The following is a 20,423-nucleotide window of genomic DNA, read 5'->3' as shown; positions in this document are numbered from 1 at the left end:
TGCATCAGCTAGGGTGAATTTCCACCCAGTTGCTAAGGTCCATGCAGCGTTACTTATGGTCTTGTCACAACAGTCTTTGAGTGTCATCTGTAGATGCACCTTAGAACACTTGAATTCCTCTGTAAGGCCAGTGGAAGGTCGTTCAGGGACTCCTTTACCATAGAGACTGATACACCTTGGGACATCAAGCCACTTCTTTACGAACGATGTGATGGTTCCCTCGAGCTCCTTCACAGTTGTTAGTGTTGCTTTAGTTGCTGCACCTGCATATTGTCTGAATTTTAGCATCTACCCAGGCTTTTGACAGACTGTTCAGACACTGCTGGAATTGGGTCATCACCGATGAAGAAGTTTGTCTTTCAGCATTCCCTTGACAATGGAGGTGCTTTGTGACTTGCTGAGTTTTGTTTTCATTCTCACCCACTCGATGTTTTCCTGCAGCTTTCCAAGTAGTCACTTGATGCTTGCCACTGTAGTGCTCAGTGTTGTTATATTGTCCATGTATGCCCTAACAGGGGGAAGACAAAGTCTGCACCTGTTCTTTCCCCACCTACCACCAATCCTGAAGCCCTGATAATGACCTCTGTGGCCGTTGTGAAGGCCAGGGATGATGTACTGCAACCTGGCATAATACCTACTTCCTATCTCTGCCACGCTGTGGTTAAAATCTGCAGTAAAGTCAGAAGGTTCATGAAAACACCATGAAGTGTCAGGCCTTTAGATTTCATTGTTTTTCCCACCCTGCAAGTGGCACACATCTTCTGGCAATTTACTGATGAGATTGGGTGTATTGTGTGAAGAGTCTTGTGTGCTGAGACTTCACTATACTGACACTATTTTGTTTATGTAGGAAGCTCTTGTATTAAAATTAATAACTTTGAAGTTTTAATTGTGTGATTGAGCATAGGTATGTTCCTCCCACCTGGACGTTTGAGTGTGATGAAGACTTAGTACATTACTTCTCTGACCACATAGGGAAGGAGGATGAAAACTTGGGCAGTGTCAAACATCTCGTTGACAGCCTGGAGGCTTCTTCTTTCTCAGTAAGTTTTTTGCCCTAATGGAATAGTATTGCATGCATGAAAACGATCTTTGAAGTTATTTCTTTACATAGGGCATACTTTTCTCCCCACTGGGTGCTTGCTTGTGAAATTATTACATTTGTTTTTTCAGATGCTTAACATTTTGCCAACACGGTGAATTCCAATGACTAAACCTCATCTGTATTTAAAAACCTATAAAAATGCCACAGTTGAAGTGGTTCTTAGTGATTGTTTATATTAGCATATTTTTGAGATGTAGTTTTCTATATGTTTTGAGGAAAACATTGGGATCTCACTGCAAATTGTAAACTTTTGAGGACTCCTGGGAATGGATGAGGACTTTAGAATGAGGTATCTGAGTCTCAGGATATGGGTAAAACATTAGGACTCAGATAAGGAGAAATTTATTTAAACGGATCGTGGTTAACTTGTGGAACTCTTTACCACAGGAGGTGATGGAAGCCAGGTCACTGAAAACATTTAAGAAGGAGATACCTTAATAGATTCCTAGATGCCAAAGTCATTTAGGAGTATGAGGACAGAGCTGGAAAATGGTATTGTGAAAGTTAATCAGTGGTGATTATGTTGAATCGCAGAGTTCGCTCAATAGACTGAATGGCCCACTCCCAATGTTTTCTACAGATGCTGTAAATGTTGTTCACTTGTCTAGAAGTGTTTATAAACGAGGACAGCATAAGCAGAAGGATCTTTTTGGAAGCTAAAACTTGGGTGGAGTGATGAAGGAATGAGTATTTAGTGGAGGTAAAATCAAAGCCATGTGTATTGCAGACATTCATTGCAAATGGCTGGGCACTTGGAGTGAAGACAGAGGAATAGACTATTGCATATGCCTACTGTATTAGCAAACCACTTATTTTAAATAAATTATTTTAATACTTACAAAGTACTTTATGAAGCTCGGTATCACGTATCTTCTGACAGAATTAATTGCAATATGTGAATAGGTGCACTTCACACCATTGAAATAGTTAAAATAATGAATTGGATTCAAAATATTTTTTTCGTGAACTAAAGCTGAAGGGTTTGAGCTGATACCCAACTATTGAATCAAAATTTGAATAAGATCTGCTTGGATGAAAGCACCTCTTCTGTTTTGTCCAACTTATGCTTAACAGGATGAAGCCAACGTGTGGTGTTTGACGGATGGAGACAACGACACATTCTGGGAGAGTGACGGGAACCAGGGCCATCATTGGATTCGATTGCACATGAAAAAAGGCATCATTATAAAGTATTAAAATTCAGTTTTGTGTTCTAATAGTTGCAAACCTAATATGCAGATTAATGTTAGGTAATTGAATGTACATCTTTCCTAATAGAAAAGAGTGGTAATGTTGTCGGTCTGATACAATCCAAAGGATTAAAACACTGATTAAATAGGAGGAATAGGAAACAAAATAAAATTTAAAATGTTGTTTTAAATGTTGTTACTTTGCTCCTGTTCCCGATTCTTTTTGCACTGTTCATTTCTATGAAGGAAGAGAATGTGTTCATGTGAGGTCCTCTGTGTTATTCTATAAATTTCTATTTGAGGTTTTCAAATAATTTTATTTCCTGTGTTTTGTTTTTAACCCTCTTCACGTTTCTCTTTTTCTCTATTTATTGAATATATTACACACAGAAACCCACTGGATGTCCATTTGACACAACTGTAGACTTCTAATAAACAATTTCTTGTAGTTGTCCTTTTTTTTGAATATATTTTTCTAATTTGTCAGCTGCAAATTTAGAAATTGTTTTCCATTTGGCAATCTAATGTAATATGAAAAACATAACCGTAGCCTAAGTGTTCTTCCTTGTGATATTTCACTTTGTACCTCTCCCACTCTGAATAGCTACCTCTTAACATTATTCCCTGCTTCATTCTTACAGCCAACTAAATATGCATCTTGTGCTTGTACCTTGATACAGTGTGATCATATTTTATTAATTATGTGGTTGATTCCTTCTCTTTTCTGTTGGCTCATTTCTCTGCGCTCCTACCCCCCTCCCATACCTTTTTGCTCTACACCCCTCCCTGTCTAATATTTCTAGGTCCAAACCTGTGCTTAATCAAATTGTGCTTGTTTATTTTAAAACATTTATTCTGTCTCTGTGGAATCCAGCTCCATTTCTACTACATTCCCCACAAATTGATAGGCAATGGACTTTTGTCTGTGAATCATCCTTTGGTGTTCATAATTTGAGATATTCTATCATTTAGAGTATGGGGAAGAAATCTGTAAATTCAAAGACAGCCACTATATCTTTCAAAGTTGGAGAAAATGTATATCTTGGAAAGATTTTGGGAGGTACAATAAAGAAATTAATGATATAATCAGCATCACACTGCTAATAGAAACAAATTAGTCTCTATTTGAATATGCAGCTTAGGTTAATTACAAAATAGACACTTTTGTGTAACTCAATTATCCGAAACAGCTGTTACATGGGTAAAATACCAAGGGATTACTTAGTGTAATTAATGGAATATATCTGCTATCTTTCTTGTAGAAAGCTGTTTCTCTCAGTCGATGCAACGGATGACAACTACATGCCAAAAAAAATTCAGGTCTACGGTGGTGAACGTGATAATTTAAAAAAGTTAAATGATCTCACTGTTGATGAGTAAGTTTAGAAGATTGTGATATAAAATGCCATTCCCCAGTAATTTTTAAAAATTTCTACCAGTTAAATAGCACATTTGTGGTATAATAGTGAATTTTTTCCTGCAATATTTCTTCTATCTATCTGCTGTATACCTCCTAACCATCATTCTACTTCCATCATATTCCATATTATATTTTCCACTTATACCAAAGTTTTCATTCTAATCTCCTCTTTCTCCCATTTGAACTGAGTTGCACATGGAGTTTCTAAATTGTTGCATTCCAAGACAATCTGTTCAAGTTAACAATTTACCCAAACATAATTTGGATGTTATATTGAATATATTGTGCTTTTAAGATTTTTAGTAAAGAACTGTGCAGAATGAAATGTCGAGGCCATCTTTTCTATTTTAGTAACCTCACTTGCATGTTGAAGTGACAGCTATTTTGACTTTGTAGTTCACTCAAGAAATAATAGAAGTAGGCTGATTCAAGTCTAAAACTTTGTTACCAGCTGGTGATCTTTTCTTTCTCTCTTCCAGGACTTTAGTTGGTGACCTGTGTGTTCTTGAGGACATGATGGTATATCTTCCTATAATTGAAATTCGCGTTTTAGAATGTGTAGGTAAGTTGTTCGGTTGTGCGAAGAGAAAGATATGACTGTAGTAGTCAACTGTCTTCTCAGACTGATGTATTGGATGATGAAAAGATTTTCAAAGAGAATGAAGTAATGAAAGAATAAATTACAATTGCAGTTTTTCTTTTGAACAAGACTCACGTTAACGTGCCAGGGAAATGTTTAAGTGTATCCAAGCAGGATTACATCTGAGGAGGCTCATACTAAATAGTTGTCCAGTTAGTCATTGCCTGTACTAGCCTGCAGCCACACTAAATCTTTGTAGCCATATGGCTCCCTTTTGCACTGCTGGTGACATCATCGTAGCCCTTTGTGCTGCCAAGAATTTTTGACATTTGCTCAAAGGCGTTTCCAAAAGGTTGCTGCAATAATTTAAAAGACTTTTAAATTATTAAATGCACATGATACTGCTGTTAATTTATTTACAACATAACTATACGTTCAAATAGAAAAAAATAAATTAGCTTGTCTTTTAAGTTCGAGTTCATGTTTAATTGTCATTCAATCATACACATAAATACAGCCAAACAAAACAGTGTCTCTCTGGGGCCAAGATGCAAAGCACAAAACCAACAATCACACAGCACATGTTATTATGATAGAAAGCATACAGTTACCAAAACAAAAGCCCAAGTCCCCGGACAGTCACGGCCTGTTGATTGATGGTGCATGGATGTTTTAATCTGGAGCCACAATTCGGCAAGGACAGCCCACAACAGTTGCTCAAATCACAGAGAGCAGCCGCAGACAAAGGCAGTCCAGCTTGTCTTCCACTGAGCGAGCACTGGAGAGCAGCACCGACAGGAAGGTCAGCCTCCACACCACTGCAGCACACAAAGATATGCATTCCATTCAAGTGAAAGGGACCATACAAGATATATAACGTGCATTCCCAGCTAGTGCAAAGCTGGTGGACCAGATACAAAGTGTACCCAAGTCCTCAACTCTGCAATTTATAGCATGCCCCTGTACTCAATGGTAAATTCAGGGACAGAGTAAGTAGGCAAATAGATGTACATCTGAAGTCCAGCACATTCTCAGTTTACAAGCTGCAACATAAAAGTGCAAGATTTGCAGAACACATTACCAACCTGATAATTAGCTGTCATTGCATTCCAGCACAATCTAATTCAGGCCCTGTCTTGATGGATTTACAAGTGTTCTCCTTAGAATTCCTATTTTGTCCAGAAAGGCTGGGGCAAGATTCAATCTAAAGGTCATGCCTGGGACCCGAAAGATGCTGTGATGGTAATTGCCATTATTATATTTTTAAACCATGTAATTTAGTGAAAGCAAATGGCAAGAAAACTGTGGGCGCTTCTAATGTAAACTCGGGCAAGAACAGTAGAGAAAGAAAATGAAATAAAACATTTCCATCATCCTCCACCTTTGGATTTATGAATGGACAATGAACCCATGAACACGATCTCACTATTTTTGCTCTTTTTTCACTACTTATTTTATGCTTCAATATATATATATTCATAATATTTCATAATATAATGCATTGTACTGCTGCCACAAAACAACAAATTTCATGACATACTGTATGTCAGTGATGATAAATCTGATGCTTATTCATATTTCAGAACTGCTTATGCATAGGCAATGATGATTGCAAAATTTTTACAATTCTGAGATTACTCAAACTGATTTTTAGGAATATTTTTTAATAATATGGTTTTTACTTCTCAAAATGATTAACCAAAAATGATAATGTATAATTTGTTCACATAATGTTTATGCTATTTATTGGTAAGATGAGCATCATTTCCTCATTGATGATGAGCAATAGAGGGGGAATATTTGGTTAGAAATGAGGTTTTAGATCTTTCTGAAGGTGAGTTTAAGTTACCTGAATAGCCTACGAAATTGGGATTGGGCCGAAGGGTGTAATTCTGCTCCCATGTCTTGTGGGTAGATTAGATTCATACCTCATTTGAATTATCAGTGTATAAAATGGGGAAAAGAGAAGCTTTTTCCACAACTCAGTCCAAGTTTCATGTGCTGGATTGTAGGTTCATTTCCTTGTCCACAACAGTCATCTAAACCCTCATTCAATTTAATTAAGTAGTCTCTATTACTTAGAACACTAAGTGCATTGTAAGTGATTGTCGTTTTAAGTCTTACTTCCACTGTGAAGCAGATGTTAGTGTTCATATCTCTTTCAGAGAATAACATCTTCAATATTTTGCAACAGATGGAGGGATAGACGTCCGACTGCATGGCCTCAAGATCAAATCTTCAAGAGAAAGAAACTTGGGACTAAACATTGATATGTTTCAAACAGCAAATCTTGTTCGTTATCCACGTCTAGAGGGACATGATCCTGACATGTTATATAGAAGAGCTATGGTAATCCACAGGTATGTCTGCACCTTTGCTTCGTCCAAACAGGAGAGCACACAGATGTTCAGCCTGGTAGTTAAGGGATTACAATGTTATGTTTGCAATACAAATACATCTAGGAAAAGGCAAGAATCTTTCTGGGATAGGTTTTGAAGAGATTATTTGACCACACCTATCTTGAATTGTAAGAAATGTTCCACGTTTGCCATAGTCCGAGGATACTTTTAACCAGTATAAGGTTAGCAATAGAAAAGAACTAAGAACAGAATACCTCATTGTCTTGGTTGAAGAGTAAGGTGAGAATTAAATAAGACAAGTAACGTAACAGGTGGTTAGATTTAAAGTGTCTTCTATATAGAGTAACTTTAAGAATTGAGTAATATAGAGAATTGATCACATGATAATGAGGTGATCATTGTTTAACATTTACTTTAACGTTAACGTTTGGTATCCCTTATTTTCTCTCCATTAACGCTACAGCTAAAGTTCAAAAGTGGCATTCATAAATTGTAACTATTTTGTGTAACTAATATTCCCTTTAATCATAGCATTCATAAATTTGTATGGAAAATCAAACTATTGAAATCTTTTGCATAATCTGCTATCACAGATCACTTCAAAAATAATTTCAAATAATTGTGATCTGCCAAGCAGAAACTTTTGTTACTATATCTTTTTTTTAATGTGGAGAAGCATGCAATGACACTGCCCAAAGGAAATAAAGATTTGCTCCCAAACCTTTAGAGTGGGACTGGAAATGTGATCATTAAAATCGGATGGGTAAAAGAGTATTCAGAAGGCAGTAATGATTAAGAAAGGCATTGATGTGGAGAAGGAATTACAAAGCATCCTCAAAATGCACAGAGAAAGTAGCCAGGAGAATCTATCACTAGAAGTGGAACAGAGGAGGAAGAATTCACAGGATGTCATGGTCAAAGCCATTTTGGTAGGGAGGGGAAAGTTGATAAAAGTTGTACAGCTATTTATTTATTTATTATTTAAATTTAATTAATTTATTTAAATCTTACATCCATCCCACAATGTGAGGGAGTAAAATTCTTTGTTATTTGATGAGATGGGTTAGGAACATGCCCATAAGACATAGAAGCAGGATTATGCCATTCGGCCCAATGGGTCTGCTCTGCCGATCCATCCTGGCTAATTTTTTTTTATCCCTTTCAATCCTATTCTCTTGCCTTCAACCCATAACCCTTAACACCCTTATGAATCAAGAACCTGTCAAAACCTGTTTTAAATAACTCGATAACTTGGCAATGAATTCCACAGACCTCGCCATTGTCTGGCTAAAGAAATTCTTCCTCACCTCTATTGTAAAGGGACATTGTTTCATTCTGAGGCTATGCCCTCTGGTCCTAGACTCTCACACTATAGCAAACATCTTCATTGTTAAACTGTTTGCAACTTAGTGGAAGATTTAAAATTTGATTTTTCTGATGTTGTGTATCTATGACTGTGTGATAAGATGGAAACTGTTCTGGATGTTTTTGTAGCTTTAGCTTCCTAATTCCAACCATCTAATAATGCCAAAATGTAGGTTAAATGGGCCTGCACTCCCAGTAATGTACAGCAAGTACATGAATCAATGGAAATTAGGACTGCAGAAGATGAGTACTTAAGTAAGTGACTAGATCTTGAACCATTGAGATGTCCAGACGTCAGATAATGGAATATTAATGTCTAACTGTTTAGAGTGAAGAAATGCATGTCCCATGATGAATCTGCATTAAACTGAACTGAAATTTAATTGATACTTAGTGGATAGAATAACCATGGCGATTCTGATATATAGTTTTTTATTATTATTGTGCTTACATTTTTTAAATATTTAATTATAACAATGTGACATGCTACATTGTCCTTATTAATTGAATTATTCTGTTGCCTAGATTCATTAAACTCCTGGACAGCCTTATTCACTATTTAGTGCCAGCTTGGGACCACACAGTGGGATCATTTGGTCACTTGAAGGTGAGTAGTTTAGCAAAGGAAAACCAGTAAGTGTGTCTTCACAATTTTGTTCGAATTCTGATGAATGTGCCCTCTAGCTTCTCCAAATCTTCCAAGAGACTCACTGCCTAAAACAATTCAATTTCCTGGATATGATTTGTCCTTAAGGATATAAGAAATATAAGCAGGAATAGGTCATTTTTGAAAGTGGAGAAAATCGTGCCCAAACCTGTGGGGAACTGAATGAGTACTGTTTTCCAATGCATTGTCACTGCTCCAAACACTCTTCCATTTGAGTCTGATGTGACTTCTACTTCCTTCACTCATGTGTACTTCACTCAATGCATCTGATCCTGTCTTTTACTTAGACACTGATAGCTATGCTGAGAAATGGCTAATTTGGAGTCTCATTCTTTCAAAAATTAATCATATTGCAGATTTAATTTGTTTTTAAAATTCTGTCCCTTTTCTCTCAAAATCCCAAGTACTTGCCTGTTCTTTATTCTTCTTGTTTGGTATGATTTATACCAAATTGTACTTCCTGCTTAATAGTTTCTGTTTAAATTCTGCATGTCTTAGTGAAGGTTCTTGTATAATTGGTAGCAGAGCTGCACTATTGCTTGTACTGCTTATAGATTCCCTGTAGAAAGCGCAAGTTTGGGTCAGGCACCAAATTAGAACAAGCTTCCACTCTAAGGCTCTCACAGATTTGTTTGAATGATGAGATCTGCTCGTTGCTGGAGACTCAAATCCAGGCCACCAAATTGATGAGTTTTTTTTTGCTTTCTAGTACATCAAACAATTCCTCCTGCTTTCAAAACGGCGCACTGCTCTCATTACACAGTGCCTCAAGGATTCAGAAACCAACAAACCTAACTTTATGCCAAAACTCTATATAAATCGAAGAGTAGCCATGGAGCATCGTGACAACCCTTCCCTTGATCTCTCTTGCAAGAATGCTGTGTTCACGCAGGTACTGTATGTCAAAGTAGTCCAAAACAACGCACGAAATGGAGAAACAGTCGATGTTTTGGGCCAAGATCCTTCATCAGGACTCGAAAGGAAAGGGGAAGCTGCTAGAATAAAAAGGTGAGGGGAGGACAAGCTAGACGGTGAAAGGTGAGGAAACTGACAGGAAAGGAGAGTGGACTGTAAGTGCAAGGGAAGAAGGGGCATCGGGCAGGTGAAGAAAAGAGATAAGAGGCCAAAGTGGGGGAAAGGGAAAGAAAAAATAATATCCGAAGGAGATATAGATGTCCATGCCATCAGGTTGGAGCCTACGTAGACGGAATATGAGGTGTGCTGTTCCACCCTGAGAGTGACCTCATCATGGTAGAAGGGAGATGGTGGACGGACATGTCGGTATGGGAATGTGGATAGAAATTAAAATAATTGACCACTGGGAAATTCCACTTTTGGTGGATGGAGCAGAAGTGCTTGACAAAACAGTTTCCCAATTTATGTCAGGTCTCACCAATGTAGAGGAGGCCACATCGGGAGCACTGGATACAATAGATGATCCCAACAGATACGTAGGTGAAGCATTTCCTCACCTAGAAGGACTTTATGGGGCCCTGAATGAAGGTGAGGAAGGAGGTGAATGGGCATGTGCAGCATTTCTGTCATTTGCAGGAATATGTGCCGGAAGGGAGATTAGTGGAGAGTGACGAATGGACAAAGGAATCATGGAGGAAGCAATCCCTGCAGAAAGCAGAGAGTGGGGCGGAGGGGAGGTAAAGATGTGTTTGGTGCTGGATTGCTTTGAAGATGGCGGAAGTTACGGAGAATGATGCATTGGAGTCTTATAGGGTGGTAGTTGAGCACAAAAGGAACTTCATCTCTGATGTCCTGGAAAGGAAACCCTCATCCTGGGAACCTATGCGGCAGAAATGAAAGATTTGAGAAAAGAGAAAAGCAGTTTTACAGGAGACAGAATGGGAAGAGGTATAGTCAAGATAACTCTGGGATTCATAGGTTTAGAAAAGATGTATGAATAGTATGCAAGACATTGTACCTTGGTATATGTGACAAGAATAAACCTATTCCAATTCCAGTTCCATTATACTGTGCCAGCAATTTTGTTTGCCTTCTCAAAGACAACCATCCAAATCTTGTCCAGAATGTGCAGCAGTGGCTGAGCTTGCCCGGGTGATACATGAAGGTGTCTACTTCTCTCTTGCAAGTGGTGAGGACACCAAGAAATTAAGTTTCTGACCTGTGCAATTATTTATTTCTGTTGTATGAAATCCAAAGTACAGTGTGAAGATTTGTAAGTAGTTCTTTGAGGAGTGAAATGTCTCAATTTACCGAGCATGCTGACAATTGAAGTGATTTTGATTTCTTATTTTATCCACTTAAGAATTCTATATACCAACAATGTTGAGCCAATACTAAATTTCAATGTGTTCACTACTTTTATAGATGTTTGAGGGGCTGAAGCCTTCGGACAAGTGCGAGAAACCTTTAGATTACAGGTACTGTTTGGTAATTCAGGATTTATGAAAAGTTAAACTGTGATTAGGATTTTTCTAATAGTTGGGGGGAAAGAAAGCATTCAGGCTACAAATTGGCCGTTCTGCTGATGCACTATAATCACAAACCACCGTACTTTGGGTACTTTAAAGTCATACTTTTGTCTTAATTCTAAATTACAGTTGCTTACATCAAATTTTGTTTAATTTATCCCACCCTTCTGATTTTATTCTTTCATCTCAGTGCCAGAGACCATCCATGCCTTTGTTGCTTCTGCTGACAAAATGGGTCAATTTGATTTTGTTTCCTACCTTGAAATCAAGTATTCTACTAAAGGATGCTGAAGGCATGCAGTTCATAATTGTTCATGTTTATTTTATGGCTATGCTGTAGAATGGGGCTTCCGGATCTGACACCGCTTTTTTACTGCTCCTTCATTTTCTTCCATTTCTTATCGATGAATTATTAAATGAAAGTAGGAACAGAAGAAAGCAAAAAAAAGAGCATCAGTGGCTTCTGATGACCAGATGACCAAGTGAAAAGCAGTTTTATCAAAAAAAAGGCTTTGAAAAGAGAATTTTAAAGAAAACAAGGCACTGAAAAGTTAAAGTAAATTAACTAAAATTTGTATTTTGCTTTTCAACTTTGGTAGGCGGTATGCATGCATCGGAACTGGCTTGGAGAGGTTTCTGAGCTGCCTGTCTAATGTGCTGTCTGTTTCAAAACTTCTTTAGCTTAGTCCCCTGTTAACAGTACGGTATGGCCACGGTAGCGTAGAGGTTAGTGCAACGCTATTACAGCTCGGGGCGTTCCGGAGTTTGGAGCTCAATTCTGGCGCCGTTCTGTAAGGTGTCTCTGTACGTCCTCCCGGTGGAATGCGTGGGTTTTCTCTGGGTCCTGCAGTTTCCTCCCACAATCTAAAGATGTGCCGGGTAGGTTCAATAGGTTAGGTTTAATTGGGATTGTTGGGGGTTGCTGGGGTGGTAGGGCTGGAGGGGCCTAACTCTGAGCTGTATTGCTAAATAAATATAAGCAGGTACTTTCATTCAATGTAATTGGAAAGCATTTTATTTCAGGAACGACAGTTTGACTATTTAATCTTTGAGTGAGATTTTTTAATGGTGTTGAATTTAACTGATGAAGTTTTTGCGATGTTTGATGGAGAAACTTACTTTCCTAACAAACTTAATGCCTCCTTCCCATTGAGCTAGGTGTTTACTGAGTGCTGATTGGAAGGCTGTAAAATCGAACAACATGGATATAAGAACCTAAGAAAGATGTCTAAGGAGAGAGAAATGAAAGAACAGTAGCGTGCAGAGAACAGAAGGTGCAGGCAAGAGACAAATGGGGCCATGGAACAAAACAAGGCAAACTGTTTGAAAATGAATAAAAAGACAAGCCTGACCTCTTTGTAACTTGCTGTATAAAGCATTTTTTTTAAAAAAAAGTTGATTCAGCATATCAGCATAGAGGAGAGGGAAATTGAAAATCTGACTGAGTGGTGCCACAGCAACAACCTCTTACTCAATGTCAGCAAGATCTAAGGAGCTGATTGTTGTATTCAGCAGGAGAAAACCAGAGATCCATGAGCCAGTCCTCATCAGGGGATCGGAGGTGGAGAGGGTCAGCAACTTTTAAGTTCCTTAGTGTTATCATTTCAGAGGATGTGTCCTGTGTCCAGCATGTAAATGTCATTATGAAGAAAGCACGCTAGTGCCTCTGCTTCCTTAGAAGTTTGCAAAGATTCAGCATGACATCTAGAACTTTGACAAACTTTTATAGAAGTGTGGTGGAGAGTATATTGTATGGTTGCATCATAGCATGGTATGGAAACACCAATGCCCTTAAACCAACCATCAGGCTGTTGAACCAAAGGGGAAACATCACTCAGCTTCACTCGAGTAGATTGTAGATTGGCAACCTTTGACATGTGGAGTACCGCTAGGACTACATCTGTTTACAATATATGTTAATAAATCATGAAAGGAAGCGAATGAGCTGTGAGAGTTGCATACCACACAAAAATAGGAGAAAAGGCAAGTTTTTGTGGTTACAAAAAGTTTACACATGAATATTGATAGGTTAAGTGAGTGGGCAAAATGTTAATTGAGTATAAAATGAGAAAATGTAAAGTTTTTCATTTTAGAAGAAAGAACAGAAGAACATTATTATTCCAGTTGTGAAAAGATACAGAAAGTTGCATGAAAGGAGATTTGAAGGGTCCTTGTGAACAAAGCAATGTAAACACACGTGTGATGGGTAATGGGAGGACTAATAGAATATTAGCTTGTATTTCAAGGGATATTTGGTATAAAAGTAGCAAAGTCTTGCCAGCACTTGGTATAGTTGCAATGATACCACACCAAGAACAATTTTGCCTTCCCCTCCCATTTAGGGAAAGATATTATTTCATTGGAGGCAGTTCAGATGAGGTAGACTAGTTTGATCCTGGATGCAGAGATGTTCCCCATCATGGGAGAGTTCAGAACCAGGAGACATGTTCTCAGTGTGTGAGCTCCTATTAAAGATAAAGATGAAGAAGAATTTTAAAATCAAACTCGTGTTCAAAAATAAACAGTTTTAACATTTATATATCTAAAGGTGGCCAGCACGCTATGACCAGTGGTGGGAATGTAAATTTATCTCTGAAGGAATCATTGATCAAGGTAAGCTTTACACAATCATGTTTTCCCCACAGATTAGGGTTGAATATTTCCATTAGTTTATTTATATTTCAGATTCAGAGCACCTGCTGAATCAATCAGCTTTCTAAATGCTTTTTGAAAGTTATTGTACATCAGTTGTACTTACAACACATGATATGAAAAGATAAACCAGTGAGTTATGTATAAAATGAAGAATGCACAATAATATTTAGAAGCAATCTTATTAAACAGTCACGAAGGAAACACGTGATCCATCATGGATATACCTGTGAAACATTTTCCCTGATTATTGATATGCTGTCTTAAGTACAACTTTATTTCATTTTTTTGCTACCTTGTAACTCATAATTGAGTAATTGTGATCCAATTGCAAAGTAATAATCTCCAGTTGATATTAGAAAATAGTGAATCATTGCAGAAACTGTATCGTAACTAATTATGACAAATGTTACATTTCAACATTGGTAATTATTTAAGGATTAGACAAGACTTTAAATAAACCATCTTTTTAAACCAACAGGTGGTGGATTCCGAGACAGTCTCTCTGATATCTCTGAAGAACTTTGCCCAAGTTCTGGAGACAGTCCTGTACCTTTACCGTTTTTTGTAAGAACATCCAATCAGGTTTGTTTGGAGAAGATAATTTTCTGGAGTTCTTCTGATTTTCAGTTTTTTGCAATTGAAAGGAATGGGCTCGTATGGGAGCAGGTTTCTTTAGTACTCAGATCCTTTAACTAAGATTTTTAACACATGACAGCAAACTAACAAATCAACTTGAGGGACTGCAGAATACACAAGAGCAATATGGAGTAGGAGGAATGATGGAATATTTTATAGTGTGCTCTAGAGTCCTCAGCATAGAGTCATACCCTGCATGGTGTTGCAGTTAGGTGCTGACTATGTAGCATTTACAACAGCTTGTTAGTATGTGGATTTCCTCCGGATACCCTGTTTTCTGCTCACAACCGAAATTATTCTTTGTATATAGGTAAGTGGTTGAATCTGGAGGGAATTGATGAGAATAAATTGAGATTGCAGTATATAGGTGCTGGATGGTCAGTGTGGAATTGGTGGCCAGAGAGCCATTTCTGTGCTATGACTGTTGCTTTATAATGCATCATGTTTGGTCAACCATCATAATACCAGACCACAAACGTAACTGGACCTGCCTCAAGGACAGGATGAGTGCGCTGTGATGAACCCACCTCCCGATTTCCTTCAAGCCTTCCCGGTACTTACAAGGCACCTAGAGGTTCAAAGGTTCATTTTATTGTCAGCATGCTTGTACATTATAACTCTAGTATTCGTCTTCTTCAGATAGCCATGAATCGCAGACCCCAAAATCCCCCATCCCCTCCCCCACAGAGGGGGGAAAAAAGCCAGAGACAATAACAATCCCTGACCCCTTCACTCGCAGAAAGGAACAGCAACAGTAGCATTAAAACCCCCAGTCCCCCTCTTAAACACACAAAGTTAACAGATCACCTACCCGCCAATCAGCCACAAGAAAGAAAACACAGAAAAATTGAAGAAAACCAATATAAAGTACAGTCCAATATTGAAAATGTGTTTTAGTCTGCATATGAAGAGAGAGGCTGCATGAGCTCAGTCCTTTCGTAAAGAGCGACTGCCAGCCCAAAAGTGGAAATAGGGAAATGTGCTTTATTTATCCAATGCCTGATTTGAATTGAATTGACTTTATTACAACATCCTTTATATACATGAGGAGAAAAAATCTTTACGTCTCCATCTAAATGTGCAATGTGCAAATATAGTAATTTATAGTAAATATTATGTACAACAGGACAGTCAATATAACAGAAATACGATTGTATCAGTGTGAATTAATCAGTCTGATGGCCCAGTGGAAGAAACTGTCCTGGAGCCTGTTGGTCCTGGCTTTTATGCTGCGGTACCGTTTCCTGGATGGTCACACCAGCAACAGTTTGTGGTTGGGGTGACTCGGGTACCCAATGATCCTTCAGGCCCTTTTTACACACCTGTCCTTGTAAACGTCCTGAATGGTGGGAAGTTCACATCTACAGATGCACTGGGCTGTCCACACCACTCTTTGCAGAGTCCTGCAATTGAGGGAAGTACATTTCCCATACCATGCACCTTCTCTTCACCTCCAGTAAATAAAGTCTTCAAATGTATGCTATTTCCCAAAGTGTACTGCAAATACTCAGTAATGCTTCTTCAGCAGCACTTGTCAAACCTATGATCTCGAAAATCTTGATGTGCAAAGGTACTAGTGCGTGAGAATGGCATCTCAGGTGGTTGTGAGAGCTCTCCAAAGCATTTTTTCTTTCAAAGAACAGTAAGAAATTGGCACCAATATTCATCTCTGCTAAGACTGTTTTAAGTAGGTTAAAATTTGCAACAAAAGTACCACTTTATGAAATAATATGGACAGTTGCAGTGATGGTAACTTGAATTCTTTGGTGTCCAACAAGCCAATTACACCTGTGTGCTGTTATATGGACTTGGTTGCATAAAATAAAGGCAGCTGGGAGAGTAACGATTGGTGATCACCCATACAATTGTATAACTGGGATAGTTCAATATGGAGGTAAAAGAAACATGTTTCATTTGTTGTTTATTATTCTTGCACTAGGGCAACAGAACTGGAGAAGCAAGAGATGTGTATGTTCCTAACCCATCCTGCAAAGAATTTGGAAAGTATGAATGGATAGGCCAGCTGATGGGAGCAGCATTACGAGGGCGAGAACTTCTGGTAATCATTTTTTTTGTTTTTCCCCCTATGTAAAGTCTTAGCATTTTATCAAAGGATTTTTGACATGTGCTGTTATTATAAGGCAAGCTTTGGAGAATTAAAATGTGACTTAAGTATACCATTTCCCACATTGCATAAATACTAGAAGATGCTGGAAACATTCAATAGCTCTGCAGCATTTGTGGAAAACAGAGTTAATACTTCAGTTGAAGACTTTAACCTGAAATGTTAAACTGATTGTTTTTTCAGTAGATGCTGTCTGTCCTGTGGTATTTCTTGTTTGCATTTTTAGATTTCAAACATCTGTAGTTCTTTGATTTTCATTTCTGGGCAAGGATGAAGAAACAGGAAAATACATTTTCTGGAATACTATGAAGTCATTTGCCAATTATTTTGATGGGCCTTTCTTCCACATTTCCCCACCCTTTCAGAGTGTCTGGAATGGGTCATGAAATGAAAAGAGAGCTTCACGGTTCATTGAGACTGGTTCGGGTCAATTCTAGGGGTTGCTGGCGCTGAGTTGGACAGATGAAGAAAGTGATCAAGAAGATGATTAGGATAGGTTAATGGGAAGATAATTACCAGCTAGAGAGTTAGCTAAATTGTTAGGTGAAACAATCGTTAACAATGGAATGAAGGCACCAACCTGGATTAGATAGATGGACATGTTGGACTGTCTTAAATAGAAGGATGTAGATTTGAATCCTTTATCTGATGCTAACTCAAATTTGCTTCACAGGCCAAGGGTATTCATGACATAATTATTTACAAGTGGTGTCCAACAATGTACCCAGTGTACTCTGAACACAGTGTTCCTGGATTGCCAGGAGTGAATTTGGCCTGTAGTTCAGCTTCAACAAACCTGACAATGCACTTCTAATCGAGGTTAATGCAAATAATGTGTGTTTGTCAGGTGCTGGCTCTTCCTGGAATTGTATGGAAACAACTAGCAGGTGAGGAGGTGACGTGGTCCAAGGACTTTCCTGAAGTGGACTCTGTCTTGGTAAGTTGCTGATATTTTGAAATTTGGTGTGCAGACAAAATACTGAGGGGCAGATGTTGAAAGCTTGCTTTTATGAAAATACTTGGTACTGTTTCAATCTCCTATTTAAGTCCACAACATGCACTGCAACTCTAGTGCCAAATATGTGTACATTGTCCATTTCAAAATCTAGAACATTGAACGGTACAGGCACTTTGGCCAACTACTATAAACCTACTCTGTGATCAGTCTAACCCTTTTCTTCTAACACGGCCCATAACCCTCCATTTATCTCGCATCTATATAGCTATCTAGGAGTCTCTTAAATGTCCATATGGTATCGGCTTCTACCTCCATCTCCTGCAGTGCATTCCAGGCACCAATAACCCAACCTACCTTTGACATCTCCCCCAACTTTTCTCCACTCACCTTAAATGGGTGCCCTCTCGTATTGGTCATTGCCATTCTAGCTGTTTACCCTTTCTATGCCTTTTTATAATCTTGTACACCTCTATCAAGTTCCCTCCCATCCTCCTTTCACCCCACAGAGAAAACTCCGAACTCAATCCACATAAGGCATGTTATTTAACCCAGACAACATCCTGGTAAATCTTGTCTCTCCCCTCTCTAAAGTTTCTAGAACCTTCCTCTAATGAGTCAACCAGGAATGAAGATGACACTCTTAAGTACGGTCTAACCAGTGTTTTATAAAGCTGTGATATGACGTGGCTTTTGAACTCAAGGAAGAGCAGCGTATCATAATGCTGCCTTAACCACTATTAACATGTACAGCAATTTTCAGGGTTCAGTGGACTTGGGGCTGCAAAATTCCTCTGTTCATCTATGCTGTTAAGAATTCTGCCATAACCCTTGTACTCCGCCTTCAAGTTCTATTTTTCAAAGTGTTTCACTTCACACTTTTACAGATTTCACCCAACTCTGTATCCTGTTGTAACCTACAATAGCCTCTTACACTATCCACAACACCTCCAACCTTAGTGTCATCTGCAAACTTACTAACCCACCCCTCCACTTCCTCATCCAAGTCATTTATACAAATTATAAAGAACAGGGCTCCTAGAACTGATCCCTGAGGAACACCACAGATCACCAACCTCCAGGCAGAATATGCTCCATCTACAACCAAGCACACTGCCTTCTGTGAGCAAACCAATTTTGAATTCACCCAGCTAAGTTTCTATGACTCGTGATTTTCTGGAGAACCTTGTCAACCAGTTTACGATTAAAAATCCATAATCACATCCACCACTCTACCTTCATCGATTTATTTTGTGATGCATTCAAAAAACTCAGTGAGGCTGGTGAGGCATGGCCTGCCACTCAAAGTCAAAGTGACTGACTAACAAGACCATGCTTCACCAAATGCTTGTAAATCCTGTCATCAAGAGTTCTCTCCAGTAGTTTGTCCATTACTGATGTAAGGCTCATTAGTTTATAATTTACAGGGTTATCCCTATTACCTTTCTTGAACAATGAAACATACTAAACGTCCTCCAATCCTCTGGCCAGGGACAATTAAAATATTATTGTCAATGCCCCATTGAACCCTTGAACACTACCTCACTTCTTTATAAATATTATTTCTGTTTTTGCACGATCTTTAATCTATTCAATATACATATGCTGTAATTGATTTACTTTTTTTTCCTTCTATATTATGTATAATATTGAACTGCTGCTGCTAAGTTAACAAATTTCACGACCCATGCCAGTAATAATAAACCTGATTCTGAGTGGTCTCTTCCTTTACTTCCCTTGCATCCAGCCCTTGGGTTTCTTATCTGTTCTAGTGTTTTTCAGAAACTCAGCATTACCTCTTTCTTGACCTCAACATGCTCCAACATATTAGCCTGTTCTACACTGGCCTTGTATTCATCCAAGACCCTCTCCCTAGTGAACACTGAAGCAGATTATTCATTATGGATAACCTCTGCTTCCAGGCACATTTGCCCCTCTTTCTCCACCCCCCCCCCCCAATCCCTGAGCAGTCCACTTTAGTCATCCTCCTGTTATTCATGCATGCATAGAACACCTTGGGGTTTTCTTTAATTTCACTGGGCCCTTCTTTAAGTTCATTCTGGGTGACCTAATAATTCTCAAGACCCCAGGTTTTTATTTCCAAAACCTTAAGTATGCTTCTTTCTTCCTCTTGACTAAATATTCCATTTCTCTTATCTTGTTCTTTTCTGGTCTCAGTGGGACAAACTTATCCAGGACCCCATGCAAGTAATCCCTACAACCTGTGTATTTCCCTGAAGATATCAGTTCTCAATTATTGGTCCCAAGTTCCTGCTTAATACACTGTCATTAGCCCTTTCCCCATTAAATACTTTACCATATTGTCTGCTCTCATCCTTGTCCACGGCTATGCTACTGATTTTATCTGTAAATCTTTGCTTTGAATTTTCACATTGCTATAAATGATCTTATTTTTTTCCTCTGGCTGTGATGATCAATGTGAATAGAGTTGTGACAGTTTCAACAATAATTTACACTTGTTTAGTACCTGTAAAATACAATCATTCAGGAGGATTTACTGACTGTTACAACACAAAATTTTGATCAAAGTGGGAGGTTCTAATTAGAATCTTAAAGGAGGAGAGAGGAAGAGATCAGTATCATCTAGATAATGTGCACTATACCCCAAGTAAAGGCAGTAGTTATTTTTGTTCAGCTAACAGTTTCTTAAAAGCTGTGTATCTATTTAGATGCTGTCTTTCTGTAGCCTCTTCAAACTTATTAAATATTTTGATAGTTTTATATTATTTTGCTCCTTGCACTGCTCCTAAAAGGAAGGGAAAGGTGATGGAAGTGTGAGAAGCAGAGGAATAAGAAAAAAAAGATGAAGATCAAAGGAAGGTAAAAGCTGTACTGAGAATGTGGGAAATGAAAGGTGAAAGAGAAGGCAGCAAGGATAATGAGTGCTACTTACTCGGTCA

General features: G+C 38.3%; 1 protein-coding gene across 1 annotated transcript in view; it reads left to right on the top strand.

The window, feature by feature from the left end:
- The window catches only part of hectd3 (HECT domain containing 3), a 45,682-nt gene that overhangs the window by 12,824 nt on the left and 12,435 nt on the right, over window positions 1–20,423 (top strand). Inside the window, exons 5-16 of the mRNA XM_072273633.1 lie at window positions 908–1,043; window positions 2,180–2,295; window positions 3,558–3,671; window positions 4,195–4,277; window positions 6,490–6,655; window positions 8,546–8,627; window positions 9,397–9,579; window positions 11,028–11,080; window positions 13,680–13,744; window positions 14,265–14,368; window positions 16,362–16,481; window positions 17,395–17,484. Of these exons, the coding sequence (XP_072129734.1) occupies window positions 908–1,043; window positions 2,180–2,295; window positions 3,558–3,671; window positions 4,195–4,277; window positions 6,490–6,655; window positions 8,546–8,627; window positions 9,397–9,579; window positions 11,028–11,080; window positions 13,680–13,744; window positions 14,265–14,368; window positions 16,362–16,481; window positions 17,395–17,484 (1,312 nt within the window). The remainder of the gene's footprint in view (window positions 1–907; window positions 1,044–2,179; window positions 2,296–3,557; window positions 3,672–4,194; window positions 4,278–6,489; window positions 6,656–8,545; window positions 8,628–9,396; window positions 9,580–11,027; window positions 11,081–13,679; window positions 13,745–14,264; window positions 14,369–16,361; window positions 16,482–17,394; window positions 17,485–20,423) is intronic.

Source organism: Mobula birostris, chromosome 12 (genome assembly GCF_030028105.1).
Source record: "Mobula birostris isolate sMobBir1 chromosome 12, sMobBir1.hap1, whole genome shotgun sequence".
Lineage (NCBI taxonomy): Eukaryota > Metazoa > Chordata > Chondrichthyes > Myliobatiformes > Myliobatidae > Mobula > Mobula birostris.
Note: the sequence above shows the minus strand (reverse complement) of the source record. Positions and strands in the feature narration are given on the sequence as shown.